The 18,702-nt window shown below is 45.9% G+C and overlaps 1 protein-coding gene across 2 annotated transcripts in view; it reads right to left on the reverse strand.

Annotated features, from left to right (window-relative positions):
• Positions 1-7,794, reverse strand: part of PPP1R14C (protein phosphatase 1 regulatory inhibitor subunit 14C) — an 86,515-nt gene extending 78,721 nt beyond the window's left edge. The window contains exon 1 of one of the 2 annotated variants that reach the window (XM_082474996.1): positions 6,907-7,794. In XM_082474996.1, the coding sequence (XP_082331122.1) occupies positions 6,907-7,212 (306 nt within the window). In that variant the 5' untranslated portion in view covers positions 7,213-7,794. The remainder of the gene's footprint in view (positions 1-6,906) is intronic. The other variant, XM_082474997.1, reaches the window with a different exon arrangement.
• Between the last annotated feature and the right edge of the window lie 10,908 nt (positions 7,795-18,702).

Consider the following 18,702-nt stretch of genomic DNA (forward strand, 5'->3'; position numbering starts at 1 on the left):
GTAGAAGCAAAGGAAAAGAGTGGACGAGAGACATGAGGAAGATTCAATTTTCAAAAGAATTCTCTCAGTCTAAGCTTAAAAATCAATTAGCTGCGACTACTGCCTTGAAATTCCTGTTTTGAGCAAATAGGTCAATGGAGGTAGGTGTATATCCAAAAATGCTGAAATAAAACAGTAATGATGCAAGAGCTTGATATAGATGATTGTAACAAAACCCTGGATCAGATTTTTTCCATAGCCCTGAGTATGATAACGGAGCACCACCAAATAAGCCGGTACTAAAAGATCAATGACTTTTAAAAGGTTTTCGGAAGGTTGACCCTTTTTCATTCACTCAAATAAATGCTTAAGGGCCGAAGAACTGTGCCCTACAAGGAACACAGACAAAGAAGATTAAGACCAATCCTGCCTTCAAATTGTTGATGCCTAACTTCTCTCCACATATATGAAAATCCACAGGAACTTCCAGAATGAGGAAGGCTCTAGGAAAAAAGGGAATGATAGAGCGAATATTTGCCCATGTTCAAGTTCAAAAATACACCAGCGCCTCTGACCCCACATCCGTCTCCAAACTCTACCACCAAATAGGTATGAATACTTCTTTTTTCTCCCCCCCTCCTGCTCTCCCACATCACAGAGAACGACCAACAGTTAGTGGCTGGTTATGATTCAAACTACAACACCGACTAAGGTCCAGCTCCACGGTCTGACCCATTTGGTCCTCATAACAACACCACAAAGGGGCCAGGACTATTCCCTTAAACGCAGGGGGAAACGCAGTGGGGCTCAGAGAGGTTAAGGAACTTGCCCAGTCTCTAAGCAGTACTAAATGCTGGGGCCAATGTACCTTTCAGGTTCACCTCGCTTCGAAGCATTTACTCTTTTAATCACTGCCTCCACACCAAATTTCCCTAACCATTGTTCCAAAGGGAAACCTGTTAAGTACAGTTTTCATTTCATCCTTTGGCAATTTAGAATTCTTTTATTCATGGACTTTTAACATGTTTAATTCATTCCTTAATATTTTACAGATTGAGTTTATGGAGGTTTTTTTTTTTTTTTTTAACATCTTTATTGAAGTATAATTGCCTTACAATGGTGTGTTAGCTTCTGCTTTATAACAAAGTGAATCAGTTATACATATACAATATGTTCCCATTTCTCTTCCCTCTTGCATCTCCCTCCCTCCCACCCTCCCCATCCCATCCCTCTAGGTGGTCACAAAGCACCGAGCTGATCTCCCTGTGCTATGCGGCTGCTTCCCACTAGTTATCTATTTTACATTTGATAGTGTATATATGTCCATGACACTCTCTTACCCTGTCACATCTCACCCCACCCCCTCCCCATATCCTCAAGTCCATTCTCTAGTAGGTCTGTGTCTTTATTCCCGTCTTGCCACTAGGTTCTTCATGGCCTTTTTTTTTTTTTTTTTTTTTCCCTTAGATTCCGTATATATGTGTTAGCATACTGTATTTGTTTTTCTCTTTCTGACTTACTTCACTCTGTATGACAGACTCTAACTCCATCCACCTCATTACAAATACCTCCATTTCATTTCTTTTTATGGCTGAGTAATATTCCATTGTATATATGTGCCACATCTTCTTTATCCATTCATCTGTCGATGGACATTTAGATTGCTTCCATGTCCTGGCTATTGTAAATAGAGCTGCAATGAACATTGGAGGTTTTTTTTTTTAAGCAGTTTGGTTTAAAAGTCTATTCATTCTCAAATACCTACACAAATGGGGATTCACCACATAATCCACAAACCATCTTCCAGACAGCACGTTCCACCTTCCAGCTGAGGGACTAACAAAGCAGCAAAGCACGCTAATTTGGAGTTGCAGAGTAGGAATCGAGAACAAAGCAAGGACCTGAACTAAAAACAGGAGGCCTGATCAAAGAACAAACCCACAGACACTGGTGTCCCCCTACATGCAACATCAGTCAACTCAGAAGTTACAACAGCTGCATCAGGGGAGTAGGCAACCTACAGGGATTCAAGAAGGTGCCAGGCACTGCCCCACCTCAAGAAGCAGTGATTAAAGTATATCTGACTTTCTGGACACAGCCCTGCTCTGCTGTGTCCCAGCTGAGGGGCCTGGGGCAACTTCTTGACTTCTCTGTGCCTCAGTTTCCACATCCATGAAATGGGAATATCAGAGGTTGTTACTAGGATTCCATGAACCATACCTGATACACAGAAAGCACTCAATAAATTTTACCTAATTATCTTATATATGTTCAAGCTTTTTCCCTTCGGGACAGTATTTTTTTAATGGCAGGTTACAACCCCAAAATGTGTTATGAAATCAATTTAGAGGGTCACAACCAGCAATTCTGGTAAATTAAATAGAACAGAATATTGTATTTCAACATTAATAAAGTCATATTTTATATGAACTTTGTAATTTGTCTTTCACGTACATGGTAACATTAAGCGGCGCTTTGTGAATCTCTGTTTTCATCCATCCACGTGTCAGTGTATGTATCAGAGAGCAAGAGTGTTTCTTTCTAGGGCCACAATCAAAAAAATTTGAGAACCACTGACTTACAGAATGAGGATGGTAGGGAGTAAGGGAAGATGAAAAAGTGTAATGTGCCAGAAACCACTTTTTAAAATGCAGACAGCTGCAGCAAAAGGAAAGCCACTCTAAATGGACATTCAGGATAACCCAGGAGATACCCTCAGTGTACAAGTCTGTTCACGGCTAGGCTGCTGCAGGCGTTTCAGTCATCTGAGGTTAACAACAGGCTTTTACTTCCAAAGCAAATCAAACTGCAAAACTGGAAGTACAGATGTTATCTTGATGCTGGGCAAGATGGGAAAAATTGACATGACTTATCCAGTTAAGTCCTCTTGCAATACTCGTCAAAGTAGACACTATGCCAGATATCAAATGCTCTTAAAAACTATCAGGGTTTGGGAGAGATATGAAAATGTCTTAAAACAGAAATTCTTACATGTGGATGTAGATTTAACCTAGCAGTTCTGTTATAAGCAAATTCCTAGGTGAAAATGTAACTACCTGTACAAGAAGATGAAATGGAAAATAACTATAAACGTAAATAATCATTTTAGAATCTATAAAGACACTTATTTACATATCCACAAGGCTGTATGATGTGGGGTTTTTTTAAATTTTTATTGGAGTATAGCTGCTTTACAATGCTGTGTTAGTTTCTGCTGTATGTACGATGTGGTGTTTAACAATACCACCCTTAGACTGTGTAGGAGGGGCCACAGCCCTGGGCCCCACTCATCTTCCTGCAGAGGTCCTGGGACCAGGTGGACTTACCCATCCAGAGCCAGTATCCCTCAATCTGGTTTTAGGCTATACTCTGAGTCCCCGGAATTCCCGGATCAAATACCAGGACACTTCCAGGGCATGAACAGGCTCCTTTCAGGTCTGGCCTCCCAAAGGGGGACTTTGCCACTGGTTGGGGCCAGAGGCATAGTTAGGGGGTGGCAGAGGGTGTGGACAGACTGGACATGCAAGTAGACACGATGCCCTTTACCTCACTGAACGTATCACAGGTGAAGAACCAAGGGAAGCAGGTCCTGGCCCAGGGGAAGATTCTCCCAACCAGCTCTGAGCTCTGGGAAATCTGAGAATTCAAAGTTCAAGCCTAGCTTTCCAGGCCATTATGAAGATATCTTTGCCAAGGTAGGAGGATAGAATATATATAAATGCTCATTAGCTTGATTCATAACATTTAAACATTTAGACACATGCTACACAAGGGCCTCCATCTGTTCTCTTGCACAGGACCCTGCAGAGTTATAAGCAGGCTTGGTGCTTAGAACATGGACCAGAGCCACACTGCTGGGTTCTTACCCCACCTCACCCAGTGACATTCACCGGCTATGTGAACTTGGGAAAGCCTCTTAATCCCTCTGTGTCTCAGTTTCCTCATCTGTAAAACAGAGATGATAACAGCACTCTCTTCATATGGGTTGTTGTAATGACTAAATGAATCAGTGCCTGGAACAACACGCAGTGCATAATGTAAGTACTCCATAAATTCTGTCTTTGTATTATTCTCTGTATAAAACCGATTGGCCACTGCAAACTTCTAGATAACACCATAGCCAGGAAGTTATTCTGTGTATTTCTTCTCTCCCACTCCTTTCTAATTTTAAATATCATACTTTATGCCACTCTAAAAGACCACTATTTTCTATTCTGAAAAGGACAAGTCATCTAACTGCTGACCTGCCTGATGCAAGTTCTTCTGAAATTAGATACATGTTCATCTGGAAGACCCCCAACCTGGCAGATAGCTCAGGCCTCTGGCTGGTTCGAAGTCTGGCAAGCTGGCTTTCCGTGTCAATTTCACGGACTAAACATTTGGAGACATTACCAATTTTAACTGTAAAAAGGACATTTCCTAACCTTCATATTCATGAGATTCACAGCTACAAGCCAGGCAGGTCCTTCTCGATTCACAAACCAGAGGCTGAAATACTTGAAGCTATCAGCAAGGAAAGGCTACCAGACCAGAGAAATGAAGCTAAAAATAGAGCCCTACCAGTGGAAAAATAGATGGCAGAAGACAATCCCTTACGTGGCTACTTATTAGTCCACAGGCTTCTTATTATTCAACGAAGGTGTAGCATCAATATAGTATTTACAAATTGCCAACAACCCTTTCAGTGACTTACATTTCTTCAACCTAAAATGACAGAACAACTTGAAGAGGAATATCTGCCCCATTTTAATGACATGCAGGCAGCCTATAGCATCTTGTGTCATTTCACCACAAAACCTCTCAACTCTCTAGCTGTTTGCTATACGTTGAGGTCTGAAATGGGAGAAGTACAAGGAAAAGATTCAAGGTCATATTTACCCTTTAAAATAGGTACCTAACCTACATGTTTAATACAGTGAGTATTCACTCTTTCATTTTTTTCCAATTATTCAGAAGAACCTTTAAAATATATGATTTGCCAACCTGCTGAGAGGCTGGAACTCTTTCCCAAGCTACATCTATTTAGTCTCCCGTAAAAAGAACATTGCTAAATCACTGTTAATTTCAACAACAGTTTCTCTATTAACCCAAATCTTCTCCAAACCCAAAATGCAGTATAAAGACCAGTATGAAATAAGTGAAAAGTAATTGGATTCTACAGAGGCCAGACTCAGCACATCCATCCATCCCACAGTAATCCCATCTAAATCAAATATATTGTTTCTTTAAAGAGTTTTGCCAACTTCCTATTTTAAGAAAACCCCATAAACACTTCCTATTTTGGCCAGTTTTATTTATGCAATTAAAATGGTTTTTTATAAGAGCTGGGCTGGAGAAACAATATATTTTTACAAGCCCATTAGTCATATAGTCAAGCTTCACTATATCACAATCATTCATCAGGAGTCTGTAATGAGAATGCTGTTTCCTTGCGCAATGAGAATGTTAAGGAAAATATGTATTCACAATAGGCCATAAAATGTGTGAAATCTAAACCAGAGGAAAAGCCAGTGGGTTCATCTGGCTTTCATTTTTGCTGAAGAGGGTAACAGCCCTATAGACACAAACCTAGCTTCAACTTAGAAACCATATCCTTAATTATTAACCCTCTTCATTCTTCCACCCTTTCCAAACTCCACTCCCTTAGGAAAAGTAGAATACTTCATTTACAAATACTGTTATTAAAGACTCTCATGGGCGATCATTTTGGCTTCGGTCATTTTTCTGCCATACTTTTTTTTTTTTAATTTATTACTTATTTATTTATTGGCTGCATTGGTCTTCGTTGCTGTGCATGGGTTTTCTCTAGTTGCGGCGAGCGGGGCCTACTCTTCATTACGTTGCGGTGGATTGTTGCGGAGCACAGGCTCTAGGCGCGTGGGCTTCAGTAGTTGTGTTTTGCAGGCTCTAGAACACAGGCTCAGTAGTTGTGGCGCACAGGCTTAGTTGCTCTGCGGCATGTGGGATCTTCCCGGACCAGGGCTCGAACCCATGTCCCCTGCATTGGCAGGCGGATTCTTAACCACTGCGCCACCAGGGAAGCCCTCTGCCATACTTTTGTTACAGCTTATTCTAAACATTTCTCCTTACATCAACTATTTCTCCTGACGCGGCAGTCGGATTTGCGTATAAGCTTAGCCCCTGAACTGTGGGAAGTAAATATCGCGGCGGAGGGGGAGCTGGGCGATTCCGGGCATCCCGCACACTACCCGCAGGCTCCTTTCCTTCCACCCAGGCACCCTTCCAGGTTGCCCAGGGCTCTCATTCTCCGCCCGTCAACGGGAGTAACTGAAACGGGGCAGGAAGAAAGAAAGCTGCTTCAACAAAGCCCAACGTGTGCAGCTTTGGTAATGCAAGGCCGAATTATGGGGACGTGCGTCGGGGCTGGCTGGAAAAGGGAAAGCGTTCAGCTTATGATTTTGTTGTATATTTCAGAAACCGAGGTGGTCTCTAAGATCCCCAGAACCTCTCCTCTCCGTTAAGCAGCTTTCAGTCTTTTCCCTGCTCCCCCTCCACAAAAACCGGGTCTGCCAGGGTCCCAGCAGTGAGCGCTGTTCCCGTGGGTTTGCGCGCAGCCGGGGTGATCCCCTCCGAGCCTCACTTCGGGGAGCTGCAGCTGGAGCCGAGAAGAGCCCAGGGCTGGCAGAAACGCAGCGCGCCGAGCAAGACCCAGCCCTCGGCACGGCCATCAAGGGGGCCCCCAGCTCTCCGGGAACCCAGCAAATGAACCCAGGAGGGGCGTCCCCATCGCTGCGCCCCGGCACCAGAGGGCACTCTGGAGAGAGAACACGCTGCGCCTCGCTCCCAGCCCTGGGTCCCCAGGAGCCAGGGCGGTGCGCGCCTGGGAGCCAGAGCCCTGGAGAATTCCTGTGTTTGCGCAGCGGGGCCAGCGAGGCCCCCGACCCTCCCGGCCCCGCGCCCAGGTACCTCGCAGCCGTAAAGCTGTACCAGCTGCTCCACGATCCACTCCTCCACCACGAGCCGCCTCCGAAGCTCCTTGCGATCGTATTTCACTGTCACTTTTCCCTGCTGGTGGCGCCGCTGCTGCTGCTGAACGTGCCCGGCAGCGGACGCCGTGGCCACGGGCGCCGAGTCCTCCCGGGAGGAGCCCGAACCGCTGCTCGAGCCCGGGCTGCCGCCGGCGCCGCCCAGGGGGCTCTGGAAGAAAACCCGCGCGCCGCCGCCGCCGCCGGCCCCGCCGGCCGCCTCACTGCTGCCCGTCGCCACCGACATGTCCCCTCGCGCACCGTAGACTGAATGCGGCCCAGAGGAGGGGCGGGCGGAGCGCCCGGCGCCGCTACCGCCTCGGGCCGGGCAGCGGCATGCGCGGGCTTCGTCAGCACCTGCTCCGCGCCGCCGCCGGCTGGCGGGGAGGTCTGGAGGAGGAGCCGCGGCGACCGGGAGGAGCGCGGGCGGGGGAGGGCGGAGAGGAGGGAGGGGCGGGGGCCGCAGCCTCAGGGACGCCGCCGAGGACCCTCTGGGGCCAGCCCCGGAGGCGGATCCGGCGCCCGGCAGGCAGCGGGCCCGGGGCGTGGGAGTGTGGGCGCGCAGACACGCACGGGCGACCGGCGTGGGTCTGGGGCCAGGGATGGTCCTCTGCGCGGGTGACCGTGTGCTGCCCCCCAGGACACGGGGATTGCGCTTCTCCCGCCGCCTCGGCCGGCGCTGCCGGGGACTGCGCTGGCGACCGCCTGGGGCAGGGGACGCGGGAAGGGGCCGAGGCGCAGGTTCCTCGCAGAGGTTTCCCTCTCCCTGCCGCCTCCTCTGAGGGCGGGGCGGTGTCTCCTCCCCTCCCGGGCCCACGCCGCCGCTCCAAACACCCGTTCCGTGCCACTTCCTCTCTCGGAGAGTGAGAAAAACTGACGAGGCGATGTTTGTGCAATCAGGCAATCCACCGCGCCTGAGACATTCTCTTCAGACCAGTTTTTCCCCCCTTACAGTGTCTTGTTACCTCAAAGACAGTGCATTCAGATATCTTTGTATCTAAAGGGCAGAAGGCTTGATGTCTCTTGGGCAAGGAACTGGGGATATCCTGACAGCAAATATTTCTCTAAGAGTCAGTGCTGGTTACTGGTCTTACATTTCTAGTATTGTATTCCCTGCATCGCCAGCTTTCTTAATACCATTTCCAAACAACGTCTTTGAAGCTAGTAAAGTAACAGCACTGACTGGCTACTTTTAAACCATCAGGCAGCCAAGAAGGGTTACAAATGAATGAGCTTATTATGCGGTTTAGGGCAAGGAGATGGGGAGGAAAGTTCTAAACAGAAAACTGCATGCGTGTGTGTGTAAAATTATAGGGAGACACTAATATGTTTCTGTTGTACATAACAATACATTCCTGTTCAGGCAACTGAAAGAAACCACAAAGATGTTCAAACACAAGTAGTAGCTTTTATGAACTTTTTAAAAACCTGGTAAAGGTTACTGGCAGCTACTCAAATAAGTTTCTCAGAGATAAAGAATCAAGTCAATTTCCTCTGAACACTTTCTATGATGGAGAGGATTCTGGGTGGGCTCCTAGACTCACAGCTATAAAGACACTGAAAATAAAAGTAGCCAGCAGCTTTGTCCTGACTCTTCTGGCTGGTGCCCTGGTCTGCTCTATCCAGATTTGTGTTTGTGCTTTATTCCTTCACTTGGGGTTTTCCAGCCAGAACATGACTGAGAAGGGATTTTCCCAAGTGTTCCATGCCTAATGTTCATCATCGGGACAGGTCTGGCCTTGAAGAGTGAAAGGAAAGATCTAGTGGGGATTGTGTGAAATAAGGTGGCTGGTGTCCGTCTTGGACTCTTCTTGTAATTAGAGGGGCTCAAGGCTAAAAACCCCTGCCCCCTGGAAGAGGCCAGCTGTCCTTAAGGTGGTAGGTTTCCCACCCAACTTTTCATGGAGAAGGGAGACAAAACTACCCTGATTGGCTCCTAGAGATTTTTTTTGTTTAATAAATTTATTTATTTACTTATTTTTGGCTGCGTTGGGTCTGCGTGGCTGCGCACGCACTTTCTCTAGTTGCGGCGAGCGGGGGCTACTCTTCATTGCGGTGAGCGGGCTTCTCGCTGGGGTGGCTTCTCTTGTTGCAGAGCACGGGCTCTAGGCGTGCGGGCTTCAGTAGTTGTGGTGCGTGGGCTCAGTAGTTGTGGCACATGGGCTTAGTTGCTCCGTGGCATGTGGGATCTTCCCGGACCAGGACTTGAACCCGTGTCCCCTGCATTGGCAGGCAGATTCTTAACCACTGCGCCACCAGGGAAGCCCACTCCTAGAGATGTGTGACAGTTCTCCACATCACCCCCTCTAGACATCCGGTGCTTATCCAAGTTACCTAGTACCAGCTTTAACCAGCTGGACTAACCAGGAGAATTTCATTCAAAACCAAAAAACAGCTAAAATTGTAGTTAATGAAGGAGAAACTATATAAAATCTTGGCCTCGTTCTGGTGTTGGGGACTGGCCATACCAATTATTTTGAAAACTGTGCCTGGTTTCCAGGAGTGTGGCAAAGAGTGGAAAATTCCAACTCCTTACTTTGAGTCTTTGGACAATGAATTCAGTCATTCAATTATAACTTCAAAGGATTTATAGAAATTCACAAAGTTCTTTCTGAGAATTTCTTGTGTCAGTTTTTTCTCACTGCATAAGATTTCTTCCTTTATGCTTAAAATTCAGCTTTCACTTATATGACTACAAAAATGACAAGTACTAAGTACATATAAGAAGAAATTTAGAGTTTTAGGCATCCTAACTTGTAGAAAAATAGCCAGGGAAGAGTCAGGCTCTTTGCAGGGGTACACTGACCTTCAGATACCCAAATGTGTCACCTTGACTTGGAATTATGAGTTGAAGTAAACAAGTCCCTCTTCCTATAAATCCAATAGCTCCACCCAGGATATAATTTACATTTGAAGTGAACTCCACAGCCCCACTCTTGCCACAAATACACACACACACACAACTTAGTGTTTGAATAATCAAAACTCAGTGTTCAAATCTTGACGGAGAATAGAATTACGATTTTTGCAGATTTCAAATACTGAAGACAAAATATTTGGGAACAAGGGAATTATTCTCAGGCCAGAAACCATTTACACAGATGAATATTTAAATTCAGCAAAACCGAAAATACTTCTCATCTCTAAGGTTAAAATGTAAATTTTTCCAGGGCAAACCCCTTCATTTCTACTGCAAACAAGTTTTTTAAAATGGTAGTTAATCTAAAACAATGAATAGTTTTTAGTGAATTAAATGGTCTGAGAGTTTTCTAGAGCACAAGAGATGAGCTTCTATCATCTGAGGATTCTATCAGTTGCTCACAGTATTTTCAGTTTGCAGAATACAGTCCATTATTTCATTATTCTTTATGGCGTGAGAGCAGCGACGTTGTTAGCAGTATCTCAGTGTAGTTTTCCTCTGGCTACTGTTTCTTCTCCCCACCCCGCTGCCACCCCTCTTTTTTTCCTTCCTAATTCTGGGCCTTTGATTGTATCACGTACTACAATTTGGAATCATAATTCCAAAATAAACTTAGCCACTACTTGCATAAATAACCACAGCCAATAACAGTCACTGTCACAATTCTAAAATTTTGTCACGGCAATTAACAGAAATTCTTACCTGACTGTTCAGGGATGATGAAAAGCAGGGGAGGAAATCCACAGCTTCAGCTCTTCCCGTCTAACAAAGATTAAGTATCCTGCGCCTTCTTGTAAGCCTAGCCTGCGGAATAGTTTGTCTCTTTCTGTAAAACTAAGGTCAAATTTGTTTCGAGAGGAGCCAGTTATCCCCTGTCCAGCCAAAGGCCTCCTGCCCTTCCCCTTTCACCGTCCAGTGTTCTCGAAGAGTGGTCCATTCCCCCAGGTCTCTGTCTTCCCCTCTCACGCTCCGCACTCTGCAGTGCCGCTGCCACCACCGCCAACCGAGGTCTCCCCCCGAACTCCATGTTGCTCAATTCAGTCTGTGCTTTTTCAGCTCTTATCTGCCTTGACCTCCTGCCACATCTGACAATCTTGAACCTCTCTTTGCCAACACCCTCCTGGTTCTGCTCCCACCTCTGTCTATTCCATCACAGTGATTCCAACGAACTCCTTTTCCTACATCTCCGCCTTAAAGGTAAGCAGTTCTCCAGGGTTCTACTGTCAGCTCCTCTTTGTTAATTCACATGCTCACTCCAGGTAACTTTGTCTCCTGATGAAGATTCCAGTTTGACAACCTACCATCTACCTGCCACAGACTGCCCAAATCATGACCTCCAGCGGATTCCTGGTCCGAGCTTCAGATCTACAGGTACATCACCTTTAGTGCCCACGCGTGCAAATACGTTTATAGTTAAAGTACACAAATATACACCCATCTCAATTCATTAGAAGGCAAAACAGTACAGTGGATATGGTTTTGGTCGTGGATGGTCAGCACAGTAAGATTTTTTTACCACAAACCACAATAAGAAATACATTTCTGGGGCTTCCCTGGTGGCGCAGTGGTTGAGAATCTGCCTGCCAATGCAAGGGACACGGGTTCGAGCCCTGGTCTGGGAAGATCCCACATGCCGCGGAGCGGCTAGGCCCGTGGGCCACAATTACTGAGCCTGCGCGTCTGGAGCCTGTGCTCCGCAACGGGAGAGGCCGCGATAGTGAGAGACCCGCGCACCGCAATGAAGGGTGGCCCCAGCTTGCCGCAACTAGAGAAAGCCCTCGCACGGAAACGAAGACCCAACACACCCAAAAATAAATAAATAAATAAATAAATAAACAAATACTTTAAAAAAAAAAAACAAAACTCTGGGATGCAAAATAATGAGGCTGGGGACCAACAGGTGTATATATTTAAAAAAAAAAAAAAAAAAGAAATACATTTCTGGCATGACCCAAATAGAAATCCACACACATAACTTACCCATATTACATGTAATACACTCTGACATGTCCTATTCTATTCTGTTCTGTTTTATTATTTTTAAAGAATGCTGTTCACAATCTACTAAACCCACTAAAGGGTTGCAACCCAGAACTGGAAAAGCGCTGCTGCTGGCCAGAACCATGCCTACGAGGGCCAGTCCTGGCTCTCCTCACTCTTTATGGCACACTCCAGGCTGGTTATTTATTTCCCTGGCACTCTTTTTCTGTCATTCTTAAGTTAAGTGTTCTGGTCAACAATTTTGACCCCAAATGGCTGATACAGAACATACGTGTGATCCTCCTGGCAATGCCACAAAAGAACTACAGAAAAATATTCTGGACATGAAGATGGGCCTTTGCTCACCTCCACACTCCCTCAGGAAATGGTGGAGGGCCTGGATGGTAAAGATCGAAGGTCATCCGGGATTGGTAGAGCCTCCAGCCTCAAGACAAGTATATGGTGATGGTTACCAGCACAAGCCCCAGATCCCAAGTGCCTGGGTTGAATCGGGCCTCTGCCACTTAGGCACTGTGTGACCTTGGCGAGTTACTTAACCTCTCTGTGCCTCCATTTCTCCATCTATAAAATGATCAGTAGCACTTGTCTCACAGGTTGTTCTGAGGGAAAATGAGTTACTAGGGAAAAAGCACCTAGAACAGTGCCTGCTGTTATGTGTGAAGGGATCATAAACATAGCAGTGAGAACTCACTATAGGTCCAACAGTGTCGCAGAGAAATTATCACCATAGGCACATCCTATGTCCAGGGATGTGAAGAGAACAGTGGGAGAATATCTCCGTAGGGAACCTGCTCCAATCATTACCCAGCACGATTCAGTTAGCGTTCCCATTGACAAGTTCCAATAAATGGAGGTAAACACCTATACCCACTGCTCACTTAGGTAAACACCTATACCCACTGCATACAGGTGGAGGTTGGCACCTCCACGTGGATGCCTTGAAGTCACCTCAAATTAACAAATTCAAAATGAAATCACCATCTTCCCAGGCCGGACCTGCTTCACTTCCTAGCTTCCCTTTGCCAGGACTGTTTAGCACCACTCACTCACTTCTCTGTTCAATCTAGAAACTTGAGAACCATCTACCTCAGTCTCTTATCCACCGTGTCCAATTAATAAGCAAATCCTAATGGTCCCAAGTTTGTCTGGATCTCAAACCTGCTTCCTCCTCTGGTCCCCACACTGTCCTGTGGACTTCTCCCATGCTCTCCTACTTTGTCTTCATGCTTTGCCTTCCGTGCACTCTCTATACTACTCCCACAGGGAGATTTCTGAAAGCAAATGTGATCAATATCCTATGCTTTAAATTCCCTCCCTATTCCCCATTCCCTTCAGGCTGAAGTCCAAACAACTTAGCATTGCACACAGGCTTTTCTTGCTCTGGCCCTTGCTTTCTGCTCCAGCATCTGTTCAAACCCTCCGCATCCCACCCGAACACTCGTACACACCTCACTCTGTCCAATACCTCGCTGAACGTGGAGTTCCCAAACACAGAACGCTCCTGCTACTTTTGCCTGTGCCTACAACCCCCCTCCCAGCTCCCCATGGTGCCAGGCTGACCCCTTATCCCCTCCGGGATCATCTCTGGGTCTCACCTCCTGGACCTTGATTCTCCAATATAAATACACAGAAATACAGGTCTCTCTCATCTCTCCTCAGTATAGGCTCAATCTGGAGGTGGTTGTTCTTTTAAATCAAAGGAAATCACACTTCTCTCCTCTACAGAGATGCTCCTGGGTTTTCACTTAGTTTCCACAGTAAACAAAGGAAATAACTGTCCCTCTGCTCTCCCAAGGCCCCACACACCTTTTTCACCAGTATTTAGTTTCAGCTTTTCAACACCTTGTTGGTTTGAGGCTGTTAGGAGATAGTGGCTCAAGAATCAGGTGTGAAATCAGATTGTGATTCCAACTCTCCCCTTACCTGACTCTGCCTTCAGCTGAGCGGTTGTTTTCTCATCTGCAAAAGTAGGAATGATTCTAAAGGCCACCACCCCAGGCCACCTGTGGTGAAGGACCAGGTCATCGTGGACCGAGGCGTGGTCCTGCAGGACACAACTAATCTGCAGCTTGTGTCACCTTCGACTCACCAAGCAAGTCTGACAGCACTCAGACTGCTCCAAACCCTGCTCTCTGACACCAGTCCGTACTGGTCCCATGACAATGTCAAATGTCTCTAAAACTTTCTAAACATCCACTCTCACATTCTGCACCTGTCTTGCCACGGCCCAGCAACAGAACAGTTCACCAACAGGCACAAGCTCAGGGACCACTCTCCAAAAAACTCTGTGCTAAAGGTCCTGTGTTGTCATTGTGAATGACTTATCAACTCTAATAGCGGTAATAACAGCAATAATAACGGGGCATTGCCGTCCAGCTTGAGAGAATGAGGTGCTGGTTTTAATTTCCTCCTCTGCAAATCTTTGTTAAAAAGAGAGCTGATCCTAGTGACCCAGAAAGATGTTCGCCTTCTGAGGAGGCTGCCTGGCCTCCGCACCCTGCCCGCCATGTGCTGTGGAGGATGGCGTGAGAATCCTTCCTTTAGAAATTCATATCCCTGTTCCTATATGTCTCTCAGGACTGTTGGGATCACTGCATTGTGTTGTGTTGTATTGTGTGTTGTGTTGTGTTGTGTTACAATGGGCTCCATCCCAGGGAAAAGGGGGCTGGGTGTCCATGAAGGGCCTGACATTCCCAGTGTCAATTTCCAGTGGAAAGCTAGAAGGTCCTTCTGAGAAGGCGAGCTCCTTAGGTGCTGCAGAGGAGGGTGGGAGAAGTGAGTTTTCACTGGCTTTGTGATTAGACCGTGTGGAGATGTGTAAACTTAACTATGCCCGTAGGTGTCCTCCACAGGGAAGTGGGCCCACAACCAGGCTGGCGGGTCCTGAGCTAGTCTTATCTGGAGCAGATGACGCAGGTTTACGACAGTTTGGGTCTTCTTATAATACTAAAAGCTCCCCATCACTGACACCTACTACGTGTCAGACACTTTATTATAAATGCTGTCTCATTAAGTTCCCGCCCCCAACCCTGCAGACTACCTACCTTCAAGGCTGATGATTCCACTCATTTGAAAGATAAAGAAACCAAGCTGTGAGAGTTGAAGTGACCCCCCTCCCTCCACCCTGAAGTTTTGTAGGTAGTGGAGCTGGGATCTTATTTTTTATCTGCTGCACTGGTCATTAGTAAGATCCTACCTGAAAGTTCCAGCCTCCTCTCAATTCTGTGCAGGATCTTTAAGGCAGGGTTGTGAGCTTAGGGCAGAGCCACGGAGTTACAGACGCCCAGCATCCCTTTTTCTTCCATTGGAGCTTGGCTTGGTGGAACCCAGGGTCATTGTGAGAGAGCCTCAGGGGACAGGAGCCCTCATAGGACCATAAGCCCACTCCACACAGAGATCTCCAGTCTGGTTCCAAATTTGGAGCAGCCAAGTTTTGTTTTTAAATGACGAAGACAGTTTTTCCTTTTCCCTGCTCTACTCTGAGAACTAAGATATTCTGATATCAATTGGCAGTTCTACATGGCGTCTGCTAGATGTGCAGTCCCCTGTTCCCTGACACATGGGATGCAAATCTGATGCTGGTCAAAGTCCACACCAATTAAGTCAAAGTCTCTGGGGGTCAGCCCTGGACATTGTGCTAAAAGTTCCCGGGTGGATCCACGGTGCAGCTGGGGAGGAGGGCCACCACCCAGGACCATTTGGGGACCATCTTAAGTATAACAATGTGACTCTCCAAACACTGCCTTCTGTTCTCAGCCTTCTTCTGTTCTTTCCCACTCTTAACTATTCTCTCTGGCTTTGCTTCACAAAACCCTCAGAATCATCATCACCAATCCTCCATAAGCGCTTAACCAAATATGTCAGAAATGGCTGTTCAGTCACAGTGTGAATTTCATTGTGCAATTCAAAACTGGTGATGCAACTTGGCAACTGTTTTGAAATATAAAAAGAGTGGATCTTCATGGACAGACAAAAACATCTCAATTATAGAATAATAAAAGGATCAGGTATAGTTGTATAATTGTATAAATAAGTAAATTTATCATATCACTAAGAAATCTAATTACCTAACTGGAAAAAAAATTTTAAACTGAAGGAGTATGGTCTGTCAGAACCCTAGGTAGAGAATTATGTTGATCCTAGGAAACATAATATGTTTAAAAGTAGAGAATGGTATTTCTTTCCAGCTTTCACATTTAAGATAACAGAAAAATCTATTGCACTATCTTGCATACATCATGTTTGAAAAACAGACCCAATTATAACATTGTATGTCATGGTACAGCAAAATGCTACAGCCCAGAAAACTATGCAAGCGGTAAGTGTGCATCATGTCCTCAGTACAGACTGCAAGGCAATAAGCTGTAGAATAAGTAATAAGTGGCATTACCCTCCTCTGTCCCCACTGCCCAACCCACAGAGAGAGAAAATTATTAAAAATTCCACAGATGCCCTTTGGCTGTTTGAACCCTTAGAAAGAGGTTCTGTACAGAAAAGCCCAGAACTGCTGCAGAGCATAATAAATGAAGATAAGCCTCAAGGTACTTCCAAATCTGTCACCGTAGATGTCGCAGTACTGCGATTGTGACCGCGGCCATCCTTTTCGAAAATAAAACTTCTAGTAAATTCATGATTCTAGTGCACCAAGAAATGTGGAGACTTTCTGGGAAACAGGGTCAGAATCTAACTTACCAACTGTGCTGTATCCTCTATTTTGTCCTGTAAAATCAGTCAGGCTGGGCAAGGAACAAGCCGGACCCCATCCATGGGGGCTTAGCTGGGCCGTCTGCAGTTGCTAATCCTGGGATATGCTGTTGTAGGTCGGTTCCAGCTGTGAAACAAGCTGTGAGTGGAGGAAATGTATTCCTTTTCCTAGTTTTCAGGTCCCCACCTTCCCCAGGTGCATATTCCAAGTGCCCTGTCCGCCATCGCTACCCTTTGCTGGCGGACAGAGCCTCTCACGGCCTTTCTTCTGTCATGTGTCCCACTCCTCCCTCCCACAGTCAGCCCACTTTCTTATCCTCCAGGACCAAGGCAGCAACTACTGATGGGAATAAACTGGCTGTGTGATAATCCAGAAGGCAAAGAGCCTGTACTAGGTTGAATAGTGTCCCCACCCCCCAAATTCTCGTCCTTCTTAGAACCTCAGATGTGACTTAATTTGGAAATAAGATCATTGCAGAGGTAATGGATGAAATCATACTGAAGTAGTGTGGGACCCTAGTCCAACATGATTGGTGTCCTTCTAAGAGGAAAGGAGACACAGCGGCACAGACATACACAGAGGAAGACAGTGTGAAGAGAGCCAGAGGACGTCATGTGAGGACACAGGCAAAGATCTCAGGATTGCACCTATAAAACCAAGGAATGCCAGGAACCACCAGAAGCTAGAAGGGGCAAGGAAGCATCCTCACCCAGAGCCTTCAGAGAGAGCATGGCCCTGCCACACCTTGATGGTTGGACTTGGAGCCTCCAGAGCTGGGAGAGAATACATTTCTGTTGTTTATGCCACCCAGTTTGTAGTACTGTGTTACCACAATGCTAGGTACTAATACAGTGCCTTAAGCGTGTACCTGGCTGCTAACCGCAGACTCGGGGTGAAAATACGTTTCATCTCAAATGGCAGTTCATATTGCTGCTGGGGGGCCACTTGGCGCTCTGCTTGGAGTTGGGCTGTGAGGCGGTGTCCAGGTTCTACAAGGGAGAACACCGTCAGGCACTAGTGTTGTCCGTACCCAGAAGAGGGAGTGACACCTCATGTCAGCCTAGTGCCAGCCTTGCTGGAGGCACCACCCACATTCTAGTTATCAGCTCCCACAGTCCCCCACTCTCCTACTATGTTGAAACATTATCTGTTTTTCACTTTATGGGGGAGAAAAGGGAAATGAATACAAAATAACACATTTAGAACTTTTTTCAAATGTCTGTTTCAAATAAATCTGATCTTTTTTTCAAAAGTGGAATTATTTATTTTTATACAAATACACTGAATGTCAGTTGATTTCTTCATCAATGGAAGCTTTGTTAGTAAGCCAAAGAATGCTGCAAAAGGGTCCTGCAAGACAGGACCAGCTTATGTAAGTGTAAATATTTAAGATATAAAGTCAAAGTAGTTTCGGAAATTTTATGAGACTGGGAAAAAAATGGTTTTTAACCAACAGGATTTAGATTATAAAATCTCGGAAGAAAAACAAAGAATGATCTGGCTTACCGTACTAGCTTGGCTTCCCTAGTACCTAGCAGGGGATTAGCAAACAGTAAGTTGAATGAATAAGTACATGACTACATATGTTAATTAAAAAAAAAAAAGATATTTACATACCAAATGCTATTTGGACATGAAAATATCATCTTGATATGCTGTAACGCTTCTATACTCTTCTACTGAGCTTATTAAGAGAGAAATGCTGAGAACCACTTCAACATTCTGAAAGTCAATATTCAAGGAGAATATTCATACTTCTACTGTAATAACAATAGCAACACTTATAGAACCCTACTAAATGCCAACTACTATCATAATCACTTCTTTTACATCTACTAACTGTTTAATCCTCACGACTCATCATTCGGCAGATGAGGCAATGGAAACAGAGAGGCTAAGTAACTTGCCGAAGTCACACAGCAAGTAAGGGGCAGAGCCAGCCAGTGTAGCCCCCTACACAGTGCAGCCTCTCATTAGGAGTCATTCCTCCAGCACACATTTATGAAGTAGCCACTGCATGCGAGTGCCACATCTGGCCATCACACTGAGACGAAGAAACACCACTGAGCCGCTACCGGGAAAGCTCTTCCGGGTCACGGCCCACTCGCGTT

Source organism: Balaenoptera physalus (assembly GCF_965194825.1).
Source record: "Balaenoptera physalus genome assembly, chromosome: 9".
Taxonomy (NCBI): Eukaryota; Metazoa; Chordata; class Mammalia; order Artiodactyla; family Balaenopteridae; genus Balaenoptera; species Balaenoptera physalus.